The sequence below is a fragment of the Lutra lutra genome, chromosome 16, assembly GCF_902655055.1.
Source record: "Lutra lutra chromosome 16, mLutLut1.2, whole genome shotgun sequence".
Taxonomy (NCBI): Eukaryota; Metazoa; Chordata; class Mammalia; order Carnivora; family Mustelidae; genus Lutra; species Lutra lutra.
In genome coordinates this window covers 49776399-49799935 of record NC_062293.1, presented here as the reverse complement: position 1 = coordinate 49799935, position 23537 = coordinate 49776399, and the positions used below count along the sequence as shown (strand labels likewise).

At 62.7% G+C, this 23537-nt stretch overlaps 2 protein-coding genes across 6 annotated transcripts in view; one reads left to right on the top strand and one right to left on the bottom strand.

The window, feature by feature from the left end:
- Window positions 1–6476, top strand: part of FLII (FLII actin remodeling protein) — a 13072-nt gene extending 6596 nt beyond the window's left edge. The window contains exons 12-30 of one of the 2 annotated variants that reach the window (XM_047707193.1): window positions 184–317; window positions 740–952; window positions 1235–1414; window positions 2019–2101; window positions 2238–2312; window positions 2545–2628; window positions 2731–2902; window positions 3450–3554; window positions 3643–3834; window positions 3955–4143; window positions 4255–4394; window positions 4482–4728; window positions 4847–5001; window positions 5090–5150; window positions 5238–5366; window positions 5453–5559; window positions 5656–5761; window positions 5856–5921; window positions 6021–6476. In XM_047707193.1, the coding sequence (XP_047563149.1) occupies window positions 184–317; window positions 740–952; window positions 1235–1414; window positions 2019–2101; window positions 2238–2312; window positions 2545–2628; window positions 2731–2902; window positions 3450–3554; window positions 3643–3834; window positions 3955–4143; window positions 4255–4394; window positions 4482–4728; window positions 4847–5001; window positions 5090–5150; window positions 5238–5366; window positions 5453–5559; window positions 5656–5761; window positions 5856–5921; window positions 6021–6155 (2573 nt within the window). In that variant the 3' untranslated portion in view covers window positions 6156–6476. Of the gene's footprint in view, window positions 1–180; window positions 318–739; window positions 953–1234; window positions 1415–2018; window positions 2102–2237; window positions 2313–2544; window positions 2629–2730; window positions 2903–3449; window positions 3555–3642; window positions 3835–3954; window positions 4144–4254; window positions 4395–4481; window positions 4729–4846; window positions 5002–5089; window positions 5151–5237; window positions 5367–5452; window positions 5560–5655; window positions 5762–5855; window positions 5922–6020 lie in introns of both variants that reach the window. The other variant, XM_047707192.1, reaches the window with a different exon arrangement.
- On the bottom strand, window positions 6436–23537 carry LLGL1 (LLGL scribble cell polarity complex component 1). 4 transcript variants are annotated; one of them, XM_047707196.1, is made up of 23 exons: window positions 23352–23537; window positions 19695–19792; window positions 17467–17548; window positions 17248–17378; window positions 16130–16288; window positions 15889–16051; window positions 15677–15812; window positions 15289–15343; window positions 14972–15126; window positions 14666–14889; window positions 14380–14447; window positions 13158–13311; window positions 12980–13084; window positions 11893–12185; window positions 11394–11541; window positions 11023–11143; window positions 9677–9969; window positions 8908–9172; window positions 8599–8713; window positions 8309–8421; window positions 7909–8029; window positions 7675–7751; window positions 6436–7108 (listed from the first exon to the last, which is right to left on the bottom strand). In XM_047707196.1, exons 1-22 carry the CDS (start codon window positions 23430–23432, stop codon window positions 7676–7678), a joined length of 3156 nt encoding a protein of 1051 aa, XP_047563152.1. In that variant the 5' UTR covers window positions 23433–23537; the 3' UTR covers window positions 6436–7108; window position 7675. The 4 variants fall into 4 exon arrangements, with proteins under 4 accessions (XP_047563152.1, XP_047563151.1, XP_047563150.1 ...); XM_047707195.1 differs by having other exon boundaries at window positions 11023–11176; window positions 15677–15809; XM_047707194.1 differs by having other exon boundaries at window positions 11023–11176; window positions 23352–23536.

Here is a 23537-nt window from a genome sequence, read left to right as displayed (position 1 = left end):
GCAGAGCAGGTCTGGCCGGGATGCCACGGGGGTGCTTCTCCGGACCTCAGCTTACCCATCTGTACATTGGGTGGGACATACATGGCTTCTGGATCCCTGTGCATCCGGTTGGCCCCTGGTTGCCTGTATGCCCGAGGGGGTGGGCCCAGCTAGTGTCCAGCCATTTACTCCCCCACTAAGCAGGAAGCGGGCCCAAGGACCCCCTGGCTCGCAAGATGCGGCTCCGGAGGCGCAAGGACTCAGCCCAGGATGACCAGGCTAAGCAGGTGCTGAAGGGCATGTCGGATGTGGCCCAGGAGAAGAACAAAACGCAGGAGGTAAGCCAGGCCAGGGGCTGGGACAGGGGCAGGTGATCCTGGGCTCTGCTTAAAACAGACTGTACAGGGGCGCCTGGGTGACTCCGTGGGCTGGGCCACTGCCTTCGGCTCAGGTCATGATCTCAGGGTCCTGGGATCGAGCCCCGCATCGGGCTCTCTGCTCATCAGGGAACCTGCTTCCTCCTCTCTCTCTGCCTGCCTCTCTGCCTGCTTGTGATCTCTGTCTGTCAAATAAATAAATAAATAAAAATCTTAAAAAACAAAACAAAACAAAAAACAGACTGTACAACCCAGGCCAAGAGGGAGAGTGGGTCCTGAGTAGCAAGAATAGCCCGTGCAAAGGCCCTGAGGTGGGTAGCAAATAAAGAGGCCAGACTGAGTGGCTGTATAAAGGCAAGCCATGCCTTTGATTGTGACCCCAGGAGAGTACTGATGCCCGAGCCCCTGGGGGCAAGGCACGGCGCTGGGACCAGGGCCTGGAGAAGCCACGCCTTGACTACTCTGAGTTCTTCACGGAGGATGTGGGCCAGCTGCCCGGTCTGACCATCTGGCAAATCGAGAACTTTGTGCCTGTGCTGGTGGAGGAGGCCTTCCATGGCAAGTTCTATGAGGCTGACTGCTACATTGTGCTCAAGGTGAGGGTCGGGCATGTTGGCATGAGCTTTGGGACCCCCAGGAACCTTATCTCAATTGGCTCCGAATCCGCAGCTCCACTCTCTTGTTTACTGAGGGAAGGTGGGAGAGAGAGGACTTTGCAAAGGGGGCAGGATGGTGGTGGCCCAGGCCAGGGTGCATCAGTGCATCACCCCCGCCCTGGGGCAGGGGAGTCTGTGGCAGCTCCAGAGGACTCTGAAGGTGAGCCTGGAAGCCAGGACCCCATGTCAAGGCCTGACTCGGCCTGTGCCCCGCCCCCGCAGACCTTTCTGGATGACAGTGGCTCTCTGAACTGGGAGATCTACTACTGGATCGGCGGGGAGGCCACTCTGGACAAGAAGGCTTGCTCTGCCATCCACGCCGTGAACCTGCGCAACTACCTGGGCGCCGAGTGCCGCACTGTGCGGGAGGAGATGGGCGAAGAGAGTGAGGAGTTCCTGCAGGTGCCTGCTGGAGGGGAAGGCCCGAGGCGGGGCGGGGTGGGGGGAAATGGGCGTGGGCAAGGGCTGGGGCGGGGCTGGTGGGCGGGGCAAAGACCTCTGCTCACAGTGCTGAGAGCAGAGGTGGAGGGGTGAGGGATAGGCAGTGGGGGGTGGGGAGGGTGAAACCTCAAGCAGACAGCAGGGTCAGGAGGGCTAGATGCAAAAGGTGGGGAGCCTGGGCTAGGGGAGCCAAGACAGAGATGGGGAACTGGGGCTATAGCACGGAGGGGGTGGGGCTGCCGGCTGGACACCCAGGATTCTACCCTGATTAACCCCTTGCCCTCTTGCATAAATCTGCTTGGTCCTGCGCCTGATTCAGGCATATCTAAGCATGCTGTGCATTTCTAAACCTTAACACCAGCAAACACGTATTTTTACACATCCTAACACTCTAACATGTGTTTGTTTATAGACACGGGTCTTATTCCTTTTTTTCCCTACCTTCATCCCAGATATATAACACGTGAGGCACCTGTAGACAGTTCTGCCCACTGACGGGGGTCGGGGGTGTCTGGCGGGGGAAGGGGTGGCTCAGTGATGAAGGCCCGCACACTCACACACACAGGTGTTTGACAATGACATCTCCTACATCGAGGGTGGAACAGCCAGTGGCTTCTACACTGTGGAGGACACACACTATGTCACCAGGTGAGGGAGTGTGGGCGTGGCTGGCCCTGGGCTGCACTCCGGTGGGAAGGATGGGGCGAAAGGGTGTTAGGGCTGAATCGGCCCGTTTGTGCCCCTCCCTGCCCCCCTCCCCAGTCACTCTTGCTCTGGCCCCCAGGATGTACCGCGTGTATGGGAAAAAGAACATCAAGTTGGAGCCCGTGCCTCTCAAGGGGTCCTCTCTGGACCCAAGGTAGGCCCCCATGCCTCCAGGGGGAGTACTTGAGCCCACACTCCCTCCCATTAGTGGGGAGCAGTTTTGGGTTCTAGAAAAAAAAAAAAAAGACCTTCAGAAACCCTTTTAACCCCTGTCTCATTGAGCTTGGCAGGACTAGTAAGGCGTGAAACCCCATAACGGATTTGGGGCAGGGTCAAGGGCATGAGGGCAGTTGCTGTCCCTGTCTATCACTGCTCCTCCTGCCCAGGTTTGTTTTCCTGCTGGATCGAGGGCTGGACATTTACGTGTGGCGGGGGACCCAGGCCACACTGAGTAGCACTACCAAGGCCAGGTATGAGGACACGGTGGGGTATTTTCTGCAAAGACAGATTGTCACCTAAGAAAGGGCACGGGACTCACTAAAGGCTTTGCATACTCCCACTCCCCTCACAAGGCTTTTTGCTGAGAAAATTAACAAGAATGAGCGGAAAGGGAAGGCAGAGATCACACTGCTGGTGCAAGGTCAGGAGCCCCCAGAGTTCTGGGAGGCGCTGGGCGGGGAGCCCTCCGAGATCAAGAAGCACGTGCCGGATGACTTCTGGCCACCTCAGCCCAAGCTGTATAAGGTGAGCCGTGGTGCGAGAGGCAGTGCTGGCCTGACTTCCTCCGCTGGCACCACGGTGGTGGCTGTGGTCTTCATCTGGACTTTGGTGGGGAGAGGGTGCCACCTTCTGGGCAGGAAGTAGCTGGAGCAAAGATCAGGAGGCTGGCTCTGAGTGAGGCCAGGAGAAGTAGTGTTAGACTGTGCGTTTCCAGGAAGGTGGGGCTGGAGAGGAAAGCTGCAAGGCGCCTGGGTGCCAGGCCTGAGAACCTGGCCTTGATTGTCAAGGTGATAGGAAGCCCCTAGGGGTGTTGCGAGCAAGAAGAGAATTAGGAATGACAATAAGGACCTGGAGAGGGCAGGCAGGGAAGGCATCATGTAAAAGCCCTTCCACTGATAGAATGTCCTTCAAACATTAGTGGAGGGAGGAAACAGGTTGGGAAAGGAGCGGGCAGTGGTCCTGAGCTCCCACAGCAGGGAAACGGCTGGACTCCAAAGCAGGGGGCTGCTAGGAGTGGGGCTCCTGTGCTCCAGAGCCTGCCCCTGCCACACCCATCCCTTCCTGCTGCCAGGTGGGCCTGGGCCTGGGCTATCTGGAGCTACCGCAGATCAACTACAAGCTCTCCGTGGAACATAAGACCCGTCCCAAGGTGGAACTGCTGCCCAAGATGCGGCTGGTGAGACACATGGAGGGCAGAGAGTGCGGGGCGGGATCCCTCGCTGGTGGCCCAGCGAGGGCCTTGACCTCCAGCCTTTGCCCTGCAGCTGCAGAGCCTGCTGGACACACGCTGCGTATACATCCTGGACTGTTGGTCCGACGTATTCATCTGGCTGGGCCGCAAATCCCCACGCCTGGTGCGCGCCGCCGCCCTCAAGCTGGGCCAAGAGCTGTGCGGGATGTTGCACAGGCCGCGCCACGCCACAGTCAGCCGCAGCCTGGAGGGCACTGAGGCGCAGGTGCGGAGTCCAGCCGAGCTGGCACAGGCCATGCCCCCTGGGAGCCACCCCTCGGCCCAGCCAGGCCCCGCCCCCAAGCCTCCTGGCCAGCTCGAATTTTATCCATGCTCTGCTCGGCAGGTGTTCAAGGCCAAGTTCAAGAACTGGGACGACGTGTTGACAGTGGACTACACGCGCCACGCGGAGGCTGTGCTGCAGGGCCCGGGACTCACTGGGAAGGTGAAGCGCGACGCGGAGAAGAAAGATCAGATGAAGGCTGACCTCACCGCGCTGTTCCTGCCAAGGCAGCCGCCCATGGCGCTGGCAGAGGTGGGGGCGGGGCCCGGGGCGGGTGGACTGGGGGGGGGCGGGACCCTGCGGTAGTGGGAGGGGGCTCCGTGCGGGGGCCCTTGCCCTGTGACTTGCTGCTGCCCGGTGCAGGCGGAGCAGCTGATGGAGGAGTGGAACGAGGACCTGGATGGCATGGAGGGCTTCGTGCTGGAGGGCAAGAAGTTCGCGAGGCTGCCGGAGGAGGAGTTCGGCCACTTCTACACGCAGGACTGCTACGTCTTCCTCTGCAGGTGCCGCTGCAGCGCGCCGCCTGGCCCCTCCGCGAATGCTAGGGGCTCGAGCCCCAGCCCCACTCACCATCCTCTGACCCCCCCCAGGTACTGGGTCCCCGTGGAGTACGAGGAGGAGGAGGAGAAGAAAGAAGAGAAGGAAGAGGAAAAAGCGGGAGCGGAGGGCAAAGAAGGCGAGGAGGCAGCGGCTGAGGCGGAGGAGAAACAGCCGGAGGAGGACTTCCAGTGCATCGTGTACTTCTGGCAGGGCCGGGAGGCCTCCAACATGGGCTGGCTCACCTTCACCTTCAGCCTGCAGAAGAAGTTCGAGAGCCTCTTCCCTGGCAAACTAGAGGTGTGCCTGCACGCCCCACCTGCTCCAGGCCGCGCCCCCATAGCCTCGGGAGGCGTGGTGGGGGTGGGGGGTGGAGGCAGTGCCCAGGGAGCTGCCCCTAATGCTTCCACACCTCCAGGTGGTACGCATGACACAGCAGCAGGAGAACCCCAAGTTCCTGTCCCATTTCAAGAGAAAGTTCATCATCCATCGGGGCAAGAGGAAGGCGGCTCAGGCTGCCCAGCAGCCCAGCCTCTACCAGATTCGCACCAATGGCAGCGCCCTCTGCACCCGGTGCCTGACTGGGGGGAGGGCGCATGTGGTGGGCAGGCGGGGGTCAGTGGGCAGCAGGGACCCCTCGCTGACACCTCCCACCCCACAGGTGCATCCAGATCAACACTGACTCCAGCCTCCTCAACTCCGAGTTCTGCTTCATTCTCAAGGTGGGATTGTGGGTGTGGCAGGGACTGTGGAGCAGGGTCACTGGCTGTGGGGTGGCCCCAACTTGAACTCCCCTGCACACTTCTCAGGTTCCCTTTGAGAGCGAGGACAACCAGGGCATTGTGTACGCGTGGGTGGGCAGGGCGTCAGACCCAGATGAGGCCAAGCTGGCGGAAGATATCCTGAACACCATGTTCGACGCCTCCTACAGCAAGCAGGTGACGGGGGCAGGCGGTGGGCGAGCCGGTAGTCAGTCCCATGGGAGCAGACCCAAGCCCTGAGCTAGACAGACCCTTTCCCACAGGTCATCAACGAAGGCGAGGAGCCCGAGAACTTCTTTTGGGTGGGCATCGGGGCCCAGAAGCCCTATGATGATGATGCCGAGTACATGAAGCACACCAGGCTCTTCCGGTGAGGCCAGGACCCAGACCCCACACCCCCCAACTTCCCCCTAGGGCCGGCTGTGCCTGCCACCCGCACAGCCTCTCCCTGACCCTCGACCTGCAGGTGCTCCAATGAGAAGGGCTACTTTGCGGTGACGGAGAAGTGCTCAGATTTCTGCCAGGATGACCTGGCGGATGATGACATCATGCTGCTGGACAATGGTCAAGAGGTGTGGCCCCTCTCCTCCCGCTGATCCGGCTGCCCAGGGGGCCCACCCACTGCTAGGTGGGAAGCTGAGACCCGCTGCCTTGCTGTCCCCACAGGTCTACATGTGGGTGGGGACCCAGACAAGCCAGGTGGAGATCAAACTGAGTCTAAAGGCCTGCCAGGTGAGCCAGCTGGTGGGGCAGGCTAAGCCCTGGCCAGGGGTGGGGTGGGGGTGGGGTCTGTGAGGACCGCCCCGGCTCATGCCCTGTCCGGCCGGCCAGGTGTACATCCAGCACATGCGATCCAAAGAGCACGAGCAGCCACGCCGCCTGCGCCTGGTCCGCAAGGGCAACGAGCAGCACGCCTTCACCCGCTGCTTCCACGCCTGGAGCACTTTCCGCCAGGCTCTGGCCTAGGACAGCAAGCGCCCCCCATCTACAGCACTCGCATTGCAGCCCCGAGCTCGGGGCCGGGGTGGCCCGTCCGTCCACTGCCGCTGGCAGAGGCTGTGTGCGGGTGGCAGCCCCTGTTCGGCCACCCGGCCCCCAGTGCCGCGGTCCCCAGCTGCACAGCCTGAGCAGCACCAGGGCGGATGCCCAGAACCAGGCCCTCAGGGGTCTGGGCAGCTGGAGTCCCTCTGGGGAGAGCTACTGTGTGATGCCCCCTCCCTACCACAGAGAAAGCAGCGTGGTTGCCTTTTAAGAGATATTAAATGCTTTTATTTTCAATATTAAAAATCAGTATTTTTAATATTAAAACAGCGCTAATCTTAACAAAATGACAAGAAAAAAAACCCAGGTACAATCTACAGGGAAACCCATCCTGACCGACCCCCCTCCCAACACGTGCACACACGTGTGTATACACACACACACACACACACACCTCTAACTAGATCCCAATCACGCGGTCACACACACACACATGTTCCCAGTCACATACACACACACACGCACTCGTGCACAGACTGGGGGGTGGAGGTGGGTGCTGGCCCAGGAGCAAGTACCAAAATAGTTTTAGAAATGCCCGTCCAGCCCGGCACAGGCGTTAGAAAAATACTCTTTGCAAAGGGGTTGGGGAAGGACGGTGTGTTGATGAGAGGTGGTGTGGGCTTGCCAGCCCCAGCTGTCTTCTCCCCATGGCACCTGGCCTCCAGGCGGCCAGCTGCCCACAGGAGGGGCCGCTGCAAATCCGCCCCAGAGGCTCAGGGCTGAGCCCCAGGCTCACAGCCCCGCACCGCCCCGGGATTGGGCGGGCAGGTCCTGGTGGAGGCCACAGGTTAGCACATGTGGGTCTAGGCAAAGGGCCCAGGGAGTCCTGGATCCCAACTCCGAGCAGGGCAGTTGGGAGCCACGTAGTTTTGGCCTTCCTGGTAAAGGAAGAGAATAGGGCTCAGAGAAAGGCAAGGAGCCCCAGAGGGGCCGACAGCCCAGCTGCAGGGGCCACCACGCTGACTCCACCACCGCTAGGGACAAGGGTCCTGCAGTGACAGCCGGAGGCAGGCTTGCTGAGCCGGAGCACTGTGCACATCTGGCCCCACCATGGTCAGGCTTGGCAGCAATAACCCCAACAATAGGAAGAGGGAGCTGGAGTGCAGGGCCACACTCGGTAGGGGCACCAGACAGCCAACAGGTGGAGCAGACCTAGGGACCCCTGACGCAGACCCCAGATCCAGGTCCTGCTCCCCGGGATCACCAGGCTGGACCTGACCACGCGAGCCTGAGGGATCTCATCTGCAAAACGCGCTGGCCAAGCCAGCCCCCAAGCCCCCAGCTGCCAGCACTGTGAAGCTGTTTGCTCTGGACTGGTTCCACACACCACCTATGACATCCAGGAACTGACAGGCCGGCCCTGTTTTTCTAAGACCCAGGTATGAAAATCAGGGCTGTCAAACAGCACGGAGCGGGCCGACTCGGGGCCCTAAGCCCACAGCACCTTATTTGATCAGGATGGCGCAGGCTCGAGCCTCATCTTCTGCCAAGTTCCTCAGGTTTTCTGATTCCTCTGAAGAGCTGGGGGGAGGGGGATGGTAATCAGAAGGTCCTGGCGCCGGGCCCTTCCTTAGACCTCCGTGCTCAGGTCCAACAGAAGGGAGGCCGGAAGGTGCAAGCAGGAGGCTAGGGAGCCTGGGGAGACCCTCCCACACACCCACTTGCCCATGTGCCTCACCCCAGGAAATCCTTCACGTCCTCCACCGTGACGTCCCCTGTCGTGTCCAGTGTGGTGTCTGCACTAGTGGCCGAGTCAATGGACATGGGCGAGAGCATGGCCTCAGGCGGCTCCGGGGTGTCTGCGGGGAGGAAGTGGTCAGGCCCCTGCCTGGAGCCCCACGGCACCGAGCACCCTCAGCACTCCACCTTCCATCCCCGCAGACCCAAGGACCCAGACCCAAACCCAGCCCACAGTGAGGCCTGGGACCATGGGCTGACCTCCAGCCCTCTCCTACCTAGCCTGCCCCACCCTGGGCTTCTAGCCAGGGCCAGGCTATTGCCTCCCACGGAAACCTGCCCCCATGTCTGAGCTGTGTGGAAGTCTGGCCACCTTTATTCCCCACCCCAGTCCCCCTTACCAGCTCCCTTGCTGTGGCCAGGATCTGGACTTCCATTGCGGCTCCGTGAGGCCAGGACGATGCCTGGGGTCCCGTTAGCCTGGCTCAGCTTGGGTGACTCTCGGAGCCTGTGGCTGCAGAGACGGGGTCATGATGGGTACCCCACACATGTCAGACCCTGCCTGCCCTCTCCCAGGCCCCAGGGTCAGAGAGGGGTGCCACCATGGAGGGCCACCCTCATTCCATGCAGAGTCAGGGCACGGGGATGAGAGAGCCCACGGTAGGCCTCCTGAGCTGGACCTTCCACGCACCTGGCACGGGTGCTATCTCGGGGCCAGCTGATGTCCAGAGAGCAGAGCGGCTCTGTGATATTCCGGGCACTCAGAGAGAAGCGTTCAAATTCAGACGGAGAAATCAAGTAAAAACCTGGAGGCGGGTGCCGGTGAGGAGAGGGGTGCAGTTAGGGCTGGGACTCCAACCACATCCCCTCAGTGGACTCCCCCTCCCCCCAGCCTCTGGGGCCAGTCCCGCGCCAGCCCTGGGGCCCCTCTCTGCCAACACTCCCCAGTGACCCTCCCAGCCCCGCTCAGGCCGCCCGCCCCAGGAAGACTTGCCCTCACCCTGGCCGTGGCGCGTGAAGACACAGGAAGCGATGCCGCTGATGTCCTCCTTCCGGATACAGGAGTAGTGTACCTGCGGCCGCAGGCCAGGCACTGAGAACACGTGCACATCGCCCAGGTTGGTGAGGCAGGCCAGGCAGGTCTCCGCGTAGTCCTCACAGGCCACACTGGCAAACGTGGCAAGTGCCACCTTGCGCACGCGACAGCCCTCGTGGGCCGTCAGCTTGAACTTGGTCTTGGCACTCACCTTGGGCAGCGTGAACACCTGGCGGCGGGCGGGTGGCCTGTGAGCAGAGCCTGGAGTCCCAAGCACAGGTAGCAGCCCCTACCCTGGACCCAGCCTGCGAGCGGGGCCTGCGCCGCCACTTGGCCACAGGGCCACATCCGCCCAGGACACACCTGCCCCCAGCTACCCTCTCCTCACACTCCACCCAGGTTCCACGCTGCTCCGGGACACCTCCCAGGGCCCCGCCACCTGTAGCCAAACCAGCCACACTGGCTTATGAGTGTCGGGTGGCTGCTACCTCCTCAGATTCCACCCTCCAGCCAGGCAGAGCCCCAAGGAGTGCTCAGAGGGTCCTGGCGGGGACTCAGGGGGGCAGGAGGGTGCTGAGGGACTGCGGCCACCTGGGCTCTGCAGGGGGTACCTGTATTAGCCAGGGGTGTCTCAGGAAGAGGGAGGGATCTCAGCAGATGAGGGGTACAGGGCAGTTTCTAGAGGGTCCAATGGTGTCTGGGCAGGAGCCTGGAGGGTCTTCCTGGGGCTTACCTTGAACTGCTCCTCAGACGCGATAAGCACGGCGTGGCCGCCCTGCATGTCAGGGGCCTGTGCCAGGTCCCGGGAGGCCTCATAGGGCTCGGGCAGCGGGCGGCCACGGCCATCCAGCACGGCAATGGCCACCACGGGGGCGCGGTGCATCAGCTGCACCTCCTTGCCCAGCACGGCCTCCACCGCCCGCTCAGGTCGCTTCTCGCCGCCCGCCGCTGCCGGCACCTCCAGCGCGTAGGCGAACACAGAGCCCGAGTTGGTGCCCGCCCACATGGTGGGTCCGTGGTGGGCCGCTGTGGGAGGCCGGGCCGGTGAGGCAGGCTGCCAGCCACGCCCCACGGCTCCTCCTCTCCCCTCCCAAGGCCCCAGAACCACCTCTCCCCCGACCCACGCCTCCCCAGAGGCCAAGGCATGGTCCCCGTGCTGCTGATGAAATGTGGGGCCTGGGATACAGCCCCAGCGAGAGGGAACGGCCTCGAAGACATCTGCAGGCCCCCATCTACACCCGGGCCTCTAAACCCCGTCCTACAACACCCTCAGCCCCCAGCTCCATACCAGGGGCCCCTGTACCGTAACAACGCCACCGTACAACATCACCAGTCCCAGTGACAGACTCAGAACCCCCTCACCCCACAGACATGCTCCAGTGGGCTGTGGCCAACCCCCTTCGGGGTGCTTGCCACCTCACAGCCACACACGGAGCCCTCGGTCCGGGGCTGGAAGACACTGGGGCCCCTGGGGACACTGTCTCGCCAGCTTTGCCCATGCAAGCTGCAACTCTGGGGATGGGCCCTCCGTGCAGAATCGGAGGCAGGAGCCAGCAGGAAGTGCCAATCACTGACATGAGCCCTTGATGAACCGCTGGCCTCTGCAGCAGCCGTCAGGGGGAGCCAAACCCCCGGGGAAAGTCAGCAGCTCACACCGCAGCCCTGACAAGGGACACCGGCCACTGGGAAGCCGTGCCCCGTCGGCCGCCTCACAGGGACAGCAGAACGCGGTAAGGAGGGCTGCCATGTCCAGTGAGAAGAGCCATGGGACAGAGGATCCCCAACATAAAAATGACACCGAGAGGGGGTGCTCCCCTCGCAGACCCAGGGACCGGAAGTCCCCTAAGTAAGATGCCAAGCAGGGCCTGACTAGATGCTGACCCGACACCAAGCATAAGGAGGTGATCTTGAGATGAATGGACAAAGGCACCAGGAACCGACCGTGCCTGGGGGGCCAGCTCCGGGCAGCACGCGGTCGGCTTTCCTCCTTCCCGGAAGGTGCAGTGCCCCCTACCAACATGGCCTAGATGGCCAGCTGAGGCCCATCCCCCCAGCCCATCCCCACCACCCCCGTCTCACCATCTCGAAGGAACGTGTCGGCAAAGTAGAGGCAGCGGACGACGCCGGAGAGGGAGTCGTCGGCGGAGCGGGGCTCAATGCGGCGCTGCACCGGGGTCATCTCCACGTCGTGGGGACAAGCCTGCTCGGCCAGCTGCGCGTTGGCTTCCTGCAACTGGAGGGGCAGAGGCCTCCAGGACGCCGCCTCCTCCACAGCCCACTGCCCAACAGCCCGGCACCCTCCTTGCCCTGTCCTCACCACGCCAGCCGGGGCAACCATGGCGACCAGACACCGGGCTCAGGGCCCAGGCCAGGGCCGGGGCCTGGCTCCGCGCGATGCCCAGCCTGCAGAGGCAGCCAGGCGGCACCCAGGCAGCCGAGCACCAGCTCACCTTGCTGGTGGCATTGGCAGCCCGCTTCTTGCCCGAGACTCGGCTCTTGCGGATGCGCCGGAAGGACTGGCGCAGAGACTTCTTCAGGGACTTCACCCGGGACAGCGGGCCCTCCATGGCCAGAGAGTCATTGGGGTGAAGCGTGCACCTGCGGGCAGGCTACGTCAGCAGGGCCCGGAGCAGACTCCGGGAGTGGCCACCGTGCAGCCGCCGGCCCCGAGGGTCAGGAACCAGAGGCCCAGGGACGCTGCCCCACCATCCCAGCAGCTGGGGCTTCAAACTCCCTGGCGGCACTTCCCCTAAGAACAGGGCTGCCAGAGGGGCAGGGGGCTTTCAGGGCACCCTACCTCCGTTATCTCAGACCTTAAAAGGGGAAAGCGAGGCCCAGACAGGTGTAGGGGAACATCAGAGCTCCCACAGGAGGCTGGGGTCGGGGGTAGGGGTGGGGGGGGCAGTACAGACCCTGCGTCACCAGGCTCCAGCCCCACCCCCCACACACCTGGCCAGCACTGGGCTCCTGCGCTGATAGTCGAAGAGGCCAAAGCCGTGACTGGTGCCAAAGGCCACGAGGCTCCACTCGGCATGGAGCGTGACAGCGGTGACAGCAGCTGGTGGCAGGCACTGAACCAGCACTCGGGGCTGGAAGCCAGCAGGCCACGGCAGCGGCCCCATACGCGGACTCAGCCGCTCGTGGCCCTTCCACGTGAAGCCCTCTCGGTCCTGGAGAAGGTCCACGCTGGCCACGCTGACCGCCTGCTCCAAGGGCACATCACTTAGCTCCAGCACCAGCACCTGAGCGCACAGTCAGGGTGGCGGAGGGGTCAGCGTGGAGGAGGATGGGAGTAGCCAGGCCCCACCCAAGCCTGCCAAGCCCATCAGGGTATTAGCCAGTGGTATTGTCTCTAGTTCATCTACTTAATAAGCACTTACTGAATGCCTGCTGTATACCAGGACCTTCACTGAGCACTGGGGAACACAATGGTGACCAAGACCTGCTTCCTTGTTTTTTATGAGCCAAGTATCCCATTCCCCCAAGCCCGTCTCCATTAAACACACAGAGTATATACAGAGTACGAGGCATAAGGTATACAGAGTGTACTTTCTTACTAAGTTCTTATATTCTTATATATATTAAGGTACGCCTTAAGTATACCTTAAGGTATAAGCTATAAGGTGTAAGGTATACAGAGTATACCTTCTGTATACTGCACGAGTGCCAGTGACAAAGCAGTAACCAAGAGCCACTGGCCTCTGGAGCAATCTCCTTTCCACTCACCGGTCTGCCATCTAACAGTAAGTGCCCGTTGAACACATATGTTATCGTGCGGGGTGCTGGGAGCACCGCAGGGACCGAGCCCTGCTGGTCCCCATGCTCCCAGGGCTCACCTTACACTTGTGCTCCCGATCCCAGCCCCAACCCTCCGTGGTTCCCCAAGAGCCGGTGTCTAGCCTCAAGGCCCCCAACAGGTTCCACCTCCCTGGCCGGCCTCACCCCAGCCACCCTCACCTGGAGCCCCACTCTGGGTCAGATCTACTTCCTTCAGAAAGCCCTTGGAGATCTCAACCCGAAGCCACCTCTGCCGTACCTGGCCTGCCGTGCCAGCCACCACCATCTGGGCCGTGTACTTGCACAGGGCCACCTTCTGCACACCGAGCCGAGGGTCATCACTGTAGGGATCAAAGCAGCCCACCTGGGGGGCAGGATGGAGTGAGGACTCAGGGCCGGGCGGGGCCCAGGTCCCCAGAGCTCAGGGAGGTGCCCACCTTGCGAAAGGGGGGCCAGTCGTCCTCGGCGGCCTGGGCCAGGCTGTCAGCGTGCTCACAGTCTGTCTGGAAGAGGCCGGCTGTGCTGAGCTTGTAGAGCGGCCTTAGTGCCACGCCAGAGGCATCCCAGAACCGCACAGTCCCGTCCTCGTGGCTGCGGGGAAGGCGACGTCAGCCCCACCCCTGGTCCCCCTGTGCCTCCCCGGCCACTCACCCTGCGACCACTCACTGAGCACCCACTGCAGATGCCAAGCACTGACCAGACTCCCGCAGCACACAAGGACGCATCTACTGCAACGAGCGAACACATACTGAGCGCCCACTGTATGCCTGACCCCATGAACCTGGGCCTCTCAAACAGGGTGAAAAGGGGTGGAAATAATCACCAGTGTGATGAGCAGGAGATGGTAGAGGAGAAAATGCAGGGAAGAGAGGACTACGGGCGCATCCAGGAAAGGCGCTCGGGAGCTAGCCACAGCGCAGAAGGATCAGCTGGGGCATGGGGCAGCCATGTAGGTAGAGCAGCAGGAAAACTGGGGAGGCTGGGAGGAAGCAGGGAGGGGAAATAGGGGGCAGGAGCAGACAGATCTGGGGTGCAGCCTCAGGACAGAGCTGCAGGGCCCACGTCAGGGGCCTCCGCGCAGTGGTGAGAACCCAGAGCCAGGGTGTGAAAAGGTGCCTGAGTCTCTGGGGCCCGTTGGGACACTTCCAGAGCCACAATCAGTTCCCCAGCAGGGCAGGGGACGCTGGAGCCAGAGGCCTGAGGGTTCCAGCACAGGCAGGCAGCAGAGGCAAGGCAGGAAGCTAGGGCCTGAGTCACTGGGCACGTCAGCGCCCGCCAGGCCCAGGCTGGGCTCTGCAACACCTGCCCAGGGCAGATCCGCGTGGGCCAGCCCAGATTTTCCGGTCCCAGGGCAGGCCGGGTGGGTGGAGCTCAGTTCCAGACCAAAAGGCAGGGCAGGGCGGGGCCTTAAACCAGGGCCTAAGGAAGCTTCATCCTAATCCACCCTGAAGGAGAGGGGGTGGCCTGGTCCCACCAGGGGCGGGGCCTGGCTCACCAGGCAGGTCAGTATCCACCAGGCCCCGGACAGGGTCTCCCGCACCTGTGAGGCCTGCACCAGGCCCCATCTGCATACAAACACACACACACACACACACACACACACACACATGCATACACACGTCACACCTGTGCTTGACCACGAAACACACATCTGCCTACCCTGTCAGCAGCAGCCCTCGCTGGGATGGCTCCTGGGCCAGGTTCCGGCCCCCAGTGATGGGCCAGCTCTGGGAGAGGGAGGCAGAGATTTGGAAGCAGAAGGTCAGGACAAATGCCTTCTTCTCACCCTGGGCCTGGCACCCAGGGCCCAAACTGCCTCTGAGTTCCCTATGCACGTCTGCCACATTCCCCACTCCAGGCCTGGGCCTGGCCAGAGCCTGGATCACCACTGCCATCCTCCAACCCCCACCCAACCCTCGCCCCGCAGGAGGCCCCGGGCACATACCGAGGAGCTGGAGGCAGGCTGCGGGCTCTGCTGCTCACCAGCACTCACGATGCGGGCCCACAGCTTGGCGGGGACATTGGCGACGTGTGCAGAGCAGGTGATCGCGGATGAGTGCAGTGGGGCCAGGTACGGGGCGGGCACGGCAGGCCAGCCGGGCGTCTGCAGGTCCAGCACCACCAGCTCCTCCTCGAGCAGCACGGCCAGGGCCTGGGGCTCATCGAACTCTGCAGGACGAGGGCTAGGTGAGCCCAGTGGCAGGGGGCAGGGGGCACGGGGCATGGAGCACGGGCCAGGGCGGGCACAGACCATCCTCAGGCCGTGTGCTGTGCACCGTGAAGAAGTCGATGATGCGGGAAGTGAAGTCCAGCGTCACCAGGGTCTCGGCCCGGAGCACACTCACACAGTGGCGGTCACCGTAGCTGGCACGGGGCATGCCTCCACTGAAGATGATGAAGTGGTCCCTGCAGGGCCGGCAGGGGAGCTGCGTGAGCCACAGGGCCACAGGTGCACACTGCCCAGCCCAGGGAGAGCGATGCAGGCCGTCCCTGTGCCCCTGCGCCCACCCTGCTCCCCGCTGCAGACACAGCCCCCAGCCCGCGTCTGAGAACCCACTCCCCACCTACCCAGATTCACAGTTTCGCCACAGAATCTTGTTAATGGCTTTGCAGGGGAAGGGGCCTGGAGGGGTGGGACAGTGTCGGGCTCACTCGCTCGCCAGGACCAGAAGGGCCCCAGGTCACACTTCTCCAAGCTTCTCCCACTCCTAGTCTGCCTCCATCGCTCCCCACCTCGCAGTTGCTTCCTGACTCCCCGAGGGGAAGGCCCAATATCCCACTGCGCACCCCCCCCAGCAGTCTCACCTTTGAGGATGGCGCTTGGCACCACCGCCTTCCACCAGTCCTCTTGGACATCCCCACCAAGGCCAGGCAGCCCCAAGTGCCTGAGTTTGGGGTCACGGGCCAACCCCATGCTCAGGCGGCAGGAGCCGCCCTCGGCCTCCCCGGCACTCACCATATGGCGTGGTGGCCACTGTGGGCTGGGTCATCGGGGAGTCGCCGGCGTCGGCGGACCAGACGGCGTAGCTGCCGTCACTGTGGGAGCTGACCAGCGTGCTGCCGCTGCGTTCCCAGCACAGGCTCTCCAGCTGCTGCTGGGCAGGGGGGAGTGTGAGCAGGGGTGTGAGCAGAGGGCCTCGGCGGGGGGTGCCGGCCTCCCCCACATACCTGGTTACCCAGGAAGACGCGGTCTGCGCACTGTGCCGCCTGGTTCCAGATGACCAGCAGGCCTCGGCTGTAGCCGATGAGGATCTTGGTGGGGTCTCGCAGGTGTCCCTGGAGTGACTCCACGGGGCCCAGTGCCTTCCCACACCGGTAGTCGTCTGGCACGCTGAGGAGGGGCTCACGTGAGCTGACAGGAGCACCCCCAGGCCTGGACTAGCTGCTGGGGGGCCCGCCTGTCTCTCACCTGCGAAGAACCTCGTCCGGGACAAGAGTCCGCCCCTCGAGCAGTGTCAGGGTGGGAACATCCAGGAAGAAGACACTGCCACCCTCAGTGCCCAGGGCTGCCATGTCACCAGCCGCCACCAGCAGGACCACTGTGATGCGGGCAAGGCTGAGCAGGCCACTGCACAGGAGGAGGGGAGGCAGGTGAGGGTGAGCCCAGGCCCTGCTAAGGAGGGGTATGGATGGGGCGGGGCTGCTCATGACGGCCCCCCTGTGCTCACAGAGGCCAGGTTCTCGAGTGGGCTGGCGCACCGGGAAGGCGACGGTGTAATTAGCGCACTCAATTATTCATCAGGATGTTGGGAAGGAGAGGGATAAAAATAGGTTCCCCAGGTCTTGGAGACAGACTCCCGAGCCCCTCCCACTCACTAGGAGGGGAAGGCAGGAACCAGGCCAGCGCCCAGGCCAGGACCAAGGGCTCCAGGACACACATGACCCTCCTGAGCCTGACCCGGGAACCCCAGTCACCAGCCCACGGATGGCCCCAACTTCACTGGAGGTGCCCCAGACTGACCCTGCCTGCAGAGGATGAGAGACCTCCCGTGGGGGACCCATCTCAGGAGGAGGGCTGGATGTGTGGGGGGGGTCTCACTCAGCCCTCAGCAGGAACAGGACAAGCTGCCCACTCAGGCAGTACAGGATTCTTGAAGGGTTAAGGACTTGCCCACACTGACCGTTTCAGGAAGGGCCAGCAGGGCCGGGGACCGAGAGGCCCCTTACACTCTCACCAGGGGTCCAGGCCCACTCAGTTGCCCCCAAAATGTCTTCTCTGGCACCTCACACAGCCTGGTGGGACCCTCCTTGCCCCCAGACTTGCCCTGTCAGCCATGTACTTTACGGCCCATTATCCCACCCCCAACCATGAACGGCCCTAGTCACCACCAGAGCATCACCTGAGACTCAGCCGGGACCCCCTATTTAACACCCGAAAAATCCACCAGAACCCAGGCACAGCTCGATGGACTCCGCCCCCCGAAGCCCAGGGCAGGGGTCCTAGGCCCACAGCAGAGGCCGGCTCCCACCACCTCCACCAGGCTCCCCCAGGCCCCGCAGCTCATCCCCAGCCAAGTTGTTTGGTACCTGGCCCCATCAAAGCCCGGCCGACTCGGTGGCTGGAAGCTGAGAGCCTCTTCCAGGTGGGCGCAGCCGTTTCGGTGGGCAATCTCCCAGAGGTGCAGGCTGCTATCGTCCAACAGAGTCAGGAGGCGGCCCTGGTGGATGAGCAGAGATAGAGACCGGGCTAGTCGGGGGCTGGGCAGGGCACAGAGGCTGGGGCAGCCGTGGAGGGGAGAGGCTCACCTGGCCAGGCAGGAAGTGCATCTGGGTGACAGTGGCTGTGTCCCGGTGCAGGCCGGTAAACTCCACACCAGGTGCACCATAGCTGAGTACAGAGGTCAAGGGCAGAAGCAGGCACAGGAGATCCTCCCTTCTGAGAACTGTCCAATGGGCCCCCGCCAGGCCTGCCCTCCAAGGTCCAAGGAGGGACACCCATCCTTGAAGAAGCAACGGTCTGTACCCCCAAGATACCCCCAGGCTCAGAGAGCAGGCTTCACTCTGCGCTGCAAGTTGGTACTATGTGACCTTTACTTCCTCATCTGTAAAATGGGCTTGTGAGTCCCACTCCCACCTTGTAGGGCTGATGCAGGGCAAGTGAGAATACAAATACACCCAACACCTTTGGGCCAGGTCTGGCACATGGCCAGGCTCCCATTCTGTGTCAGCCTCAAAGCATGTCTGTGTACGTTAAGAGCTGGGCCCCGCAGGTTGGGATCACACAGGCAGAGAGGCCAGGCCAGGCCTGGGCACGGAAGCCTGGAGCACAGCAGAGTTCAGGCTGCCTCTTCCCACAGCTCCAGGCCAACCTCTAGCTGCAAGCAAGGACATCGAACTCCCCCTGCGACTGGCAGCCAGCAGCCCCTGCTGTGATCGGGGAGAGGCCGGGACCAGCCCATTTCACAGACATTGCACGGAGGCTTGGGAAGGTTGGGTGAGTTGCCGCAAGTCCCTGGGGTCAGTGCCAGAGTCACCACGGCAGCTCCAGGGAGCTCCAGGTCCGACAGTGGTTTGACAGGGGTCCGAAGGGGGTGGGGAGGGGGGTCAAGAGGGAGGGCTAGGGAGGGGTCAGCGTTGCCCAGCAACAACACAGGGGCTCGTTGCTTTGGAGCTAGAGCTGGGATTCCCTGCAGGAACCAGAACACAAGAAGAGGGGACAAAAGAGAGGGCAGGAGCTGCCGGGCGGGAACCAGGGTTGCCAAGGAGACGGCTGCCCTTGAGGGGGAGGGGTAGCTGCTGTGGCCAGCCTCAGTTTCCCAACCCAGGCCTCTGGTAGTTTGGGGGAAGGAAGGAGGGGAAAGAGGAGGGCCCCAGCCTCCTCCTCTGGGGCTGTCTCCTCACCAGTACATCAGGTTCTTTGTGAGCACGCAGAGCCCGTGCACGAGAAACACCATGGAGGGACAGCTCAAGCGGCTACCAGAGTCGCCTGGACAGGGGACTGAGCAAGGGGCTGCGGGAACACAATACACGTGCAGGGAGGGTACAACAGCACCCAGAGGGGCAGGAGCAGGCCTGGGCTGGTGGGGGGCGGTTCAGGGCAAGGGATCCAAGCACTGTCCCCTCCCCACCCCATTCCCTGCTCCACAGTGCCTCCCTGGGAGTCCATGGGAGAGGAGGGGCACCCCAGCCCCGCCACATCTCCTAGGGAAGGAGGACTCGCAAACTATAGGCTCAGTCGCCCACCCCGACCGGCCACCGGCCCTGGGGTGGGAAGGCCCCCATGCCCACCCCACCCCTTTCCAGGCATTGACTCATTTTTTGGCCAACCAACGTCCCCAGTGAGGGTACTGAGAGCTGGAGGATCACGGAGCACGGGGGGAGGGCAGGCAGCCCCCAGTGGGCCCTTCCCTCGGTTTCCCCACCCGAGGGGCTTCTCCAAGAGCAGCAGGGGTGGGGTCCTCCGTAGCAGGCAGGGAGGCAGGCAGCTGCCGGCGTGCCCCCACCCCGCCCCCACCCCGCGCTGGCAGGAAAATGCCCGCTTTGTGCAGCTCACACGGCCCATTGTGCAGCCGCCGGCTCCCAGGTGGGGGCCGCGCCGCGCTCACCATGCTGAGCCTGGCACGACCCCCAGCCCCTCGGCCGCACACATGTGTCTTCATATTCGCACACGCGTGTATGCCTGGTCACCAGGGCAAGGCCCGCTAGGCGACCCTGGCCCACTCGCCACCCCTGCTGGGTACCGCGCCTGGCCAGCCTCCCGGCCCAGTGTTCCCGGTCAGTTGCTGGAGCAGCGGCAGGGTCTCCTAGGTAACTTGCCGGCTGAAACGCAGCTAGGGACAGCTGTGACCACTACAAGCTGACCCCTCCCCCACAACCATTTCTGTAAAGAAGTCTCAGGGCAGAGGCTGCACCAACTCCACCAGGACCCAGGCACCGACTGCGGCCTCCTGCGGTGGGCTAGGCCCCAGGAGTCGGCACATAGGGGGTTGCGAGCAGGAGGACTGGCCCTGAAGGCCTCGGTACGCAAAGGATACATCTTGACGGCCCCAGACCTCGTGCCGATGGCCATGATGCGGAGCTCTGGGTCAAAGGCCAGGGCGCTGGGCTGGTTGGGGAAGCCATGCTCCACGGTCTGCAGGGGGAGGGGAGGGCATGGGCAGCGGCACACAGCCCCTGGCCCACCTGAGGCCCACCCCAAGGCAGCCTCCAGACTAGCGTAGCTGCATAGTGAGGACGGGCGCCTGTCCATCTGAGCTCCGCACCTCGGTGTTCCCAACTCTGAAACAGGTGATTACATCTGCAACCCATACCTCACAGGCCCTCCCCCCGCCAAGACCTTGTCCTCTGCACCCACGTCCGGCCCGCCCTGTGCAGGGCTCTGGCAACAGAGAGAAGCAGGACCCCCGAGGTGCAGGCACAGAAGTCGACCCTACCCGTCCCACAGAGTGGGGCTCTGTGCCCCACTCCTGGAGGTGAGCTGCCATGCTTTCTGAGGTCCCGTATGATGTGTGTGGCACTCCTCACGGGCCCCACTGGAGATCGGAGGGCAACACCCGGGATCAGCTCATCTGGCTCCCCCAGGGCCTCTCCTTCTGGCAGGGCCTGTCCCACGGCAGACTCCAGCCCTCTGGGTTCTCAGTCCTTCCTTCCACCGGCTCATGCTTTCGGCCACCTTCCCACATCCACCATGGAACTCCCACTCATCCCCAGAGGCCTGCCTGAAGGGGGTCCCACCCTGTCTTCAACACCAATGCGGGACACCACAAGTGGGCGCAGGCATCTCCTGACCAGTGCCTCAGTAAGGCACACATTTCAAAAGAAACCGTGGTCCCAGGCCTGCTGCCCCAGCCTCCCTCCTGCTTCAACCAATCTAGGCCAGGGACTGCACCCTCTATGTAGCTGGCTTGGATCACCACATTCTCCAAGCCTCCTCAGTCTCCCATGTGGGCACTAGGGGCAGTGAGGCCACCTGAGGACAGAGTCGCCCATTTGGCTGGCAGTGCAGGGGGCAGGGGGGAGTGCCCTTCCCTTTCCCACCAGCCTCGCCATGCCCATACTAGAGCTGACCAGGTCTAGCCAGTCCCATCCTCTGCTCAGGGCCCTCTCCGAGCTCCCACCTCACCACCTGGCCCCTCTCTGTCCTCCTCCTCTCTCTCTCCCCCAACTTCTTTGACTCCAGGCCCAACAGCCTTCTGCTCTCCTCCAATTGACTAGGCAGGCTCCTGCCTCGGGACCTTTGCATCTACTGTCCCTCTACCTGGAAAGTGCTTCACCCAGCATTCCCCAAGGAGGGCTCCTCCCCATTACTCAGGTCTCAGCTCAGGAGTCACCTCCTCAAAGCCCTCCCTGAATCACCCTGCTCTAGCGGCTCCCTGTCCCCACACTCCCTACCCTCACCCTACTTTATTGTATTCCCAACACTGGCCATCATCCTAACTGCTGCATATTTCACTCTTCTGCTTTGGCTTTTCACTGCCTCCCCCACGAGTACCTCAGCACCCCAAGTGAAGAGGCATTTGTCCCTTTTGGGTCACTATGGTGTGTCCTCAATACCTAGAAGGGGGCCCTCACACAGGAGGAGCTCAGGATATAAAGTGACATAGACCGGACATCCCATGGGCAAGGTGCAGGCAGGACAGGGATCTGGATGCAAGACAGTCCAAAGTCCACGCTTGCTTCTGACACTCGCCACCACTCAGGATCTAGGACCCATTTGTTCTCTAGTGATCGCCTACCTCCTATTGTGACCAAGTCCCTTGCCCCAAACTACACCAACGCTGCCCACTCAGAATGGGGCCTCGCTCTCCTGAGCAGGGAGCCCTTGGCTTCTGCCAACCCAGGCCCAACCAGGAGGACCCACCATCTATCTCCGGTCTCCACTTCACAGTCCCTGACTCACTTGTCCCCACCATCCTCCTCGCATCTCACAGGGGCTCACGCACACAGTCACCCAGCGCACCAAGGGAACCAGCTGGGAGACCCTGGACACCAGCCACCCTTCTGGCTCCCCAGGCCCCTGGCAACTTCTCAGCCACCACGTCTGAAGGCCCCGGCAGCCCCAAACCCTGCCTGCCCTGAGAGACATTCCCACCTCGGCCACTTCACCTCTAGCCATTCCAGAGCCTTCTCCTGAACAAGGGTCTCCTCGTGTCTGGCTCAGGACCACAGCAGCCCATCCAAAAATCCCTGCCCCTCAAGACTCAAGTCATATCTTGTCGACAAGGGGCCACAAGGACAGAGAGCCCCAGCGCAGTCTGCGACTTTGGGCAAGTCATCATCCCTCTCTGAATCTGAATTTTCTCACCCGTATAATGGGAACAATAACTCTAATCCCTGAGAACAGTGAGGGGCTGTGCAATCAGAGGTTGGGAGTAAAAGTGAGGGCAGAAGAAAGCAATGGAAAGACGGGGGCCTGGATCTACCACACATCAGCGCAAAAGCTGGGCAGAGGAGGGAGCTGAAGGCAGCCCCTTTCCCATGGCCCCCTCTTGCCCTACCCAGGAAAAGAAAGGAAGGAGCAACCACCTCCACCTTGGCCCAAAGGATAGGTCAGTTGGACCATGTGACACAGGGAGCCAGAGCCCACAGCAGGGAAAAAGGTGGCCCCATTTCATAGCAAAGGAAACTGAGGCCCCAAGAGTTGAAGTGTAGATGCCTACACAGCCAGCCAGGCATCTTCACTGGAGCCCCCAGCAGAGTAGGGCAGGTCAGAGCCCCGGAAGGCATAGCCTAGGGCCTTGGGGGAGGGGAGGAGGGGAACCTGGACGGGATTTCCCAGCCCCACCCCCCACAACATCTGCCTCCATTCCTCACCCCTCCCCACCCGCCTGGGTGCGAAAGCAAAACAAACTGGGGCCCTGGGCTGCCCCAAGGGCTGAGCAGGGGCTCTGAGGTCCCCCAAAGGAAGAGAGAGAAAGAGATAGCAAGAGCCAGGGGGAGAGTTCCCAAAGACTGCACAGAGACGCATGTAGGCAGAGAGACACGCAGGAGAGACAGGGGAAGACTCAGAGATCAAGAGACAGAAAGAGGGGCGCCTAGGTGGCTCAGTGGGTTAAGCCGCTGCCTTCGGCTCAGGTCATGATCCCAGGGTTCGAGCCCCACATCGGGCTTTCTGCTCAGCAGGGAGCCTGCTTCCTCCTCTCTCTCTGCCTGCCTCTCTGCCTACTTGTGATTTCTCTCTGTCAAATAAATAAATAAAATCTTTAAAAAAAAAAAAAAGACAGAAAGAGATGAAGGAAGACAGAGAAGGGATTCGCAGAGACACACAGGGACAGAGGCAGACAGGCTGAGGATAGGGAGGTGATCCTGGGCAGAGACGGGCAGAGACCCAGAGGCATGCAAAGAGTCGCACAGAGAGAGACACATACAGAGACCCAAGTACACAGAGATCCGCATAGCCAGGGCCAGTGAGGCCCACAGGGACCCGGAGGAGCTGACTCGGAAAGTCAGCGAGGGACCCAGACCCACCCAGAGTCCGAGAGTGGAGCAGGGGAGGAGACGAGAAGTGGGGCCCGCCGAGGGGCGCGCGGCCCGCTCCCCGCGCCGCGCCCCAGCTGGGCGCCCCCTCCCCCCGGGCCCGACGTGGCTCCGGCCCCCGGGCCCCCGGCTCGGGCCCTCGGGCCCCCGGCCCGCCCCCTCCCGCCCTCTGTCGCCCTCTGCCCGAACCACCACCGCCGCCGCCGCCGCCGCACCTTGTTGAAGGCGAAGAGCTCCTGCTTGAGCTTCTCGCGCTGCGGGTCGGCGCCCTGCCGCCGGAACCGAAACTTCATCATCTTGCGTCCGGCTGCCGGCGCCGCGCCCGCCGCCGCCGCCGCCCGCAGGATGCGCCGCGCGGCCCCGCCGGTCCTGAGCGCGGGCGGGCGCCAGGCGGCCCGGGC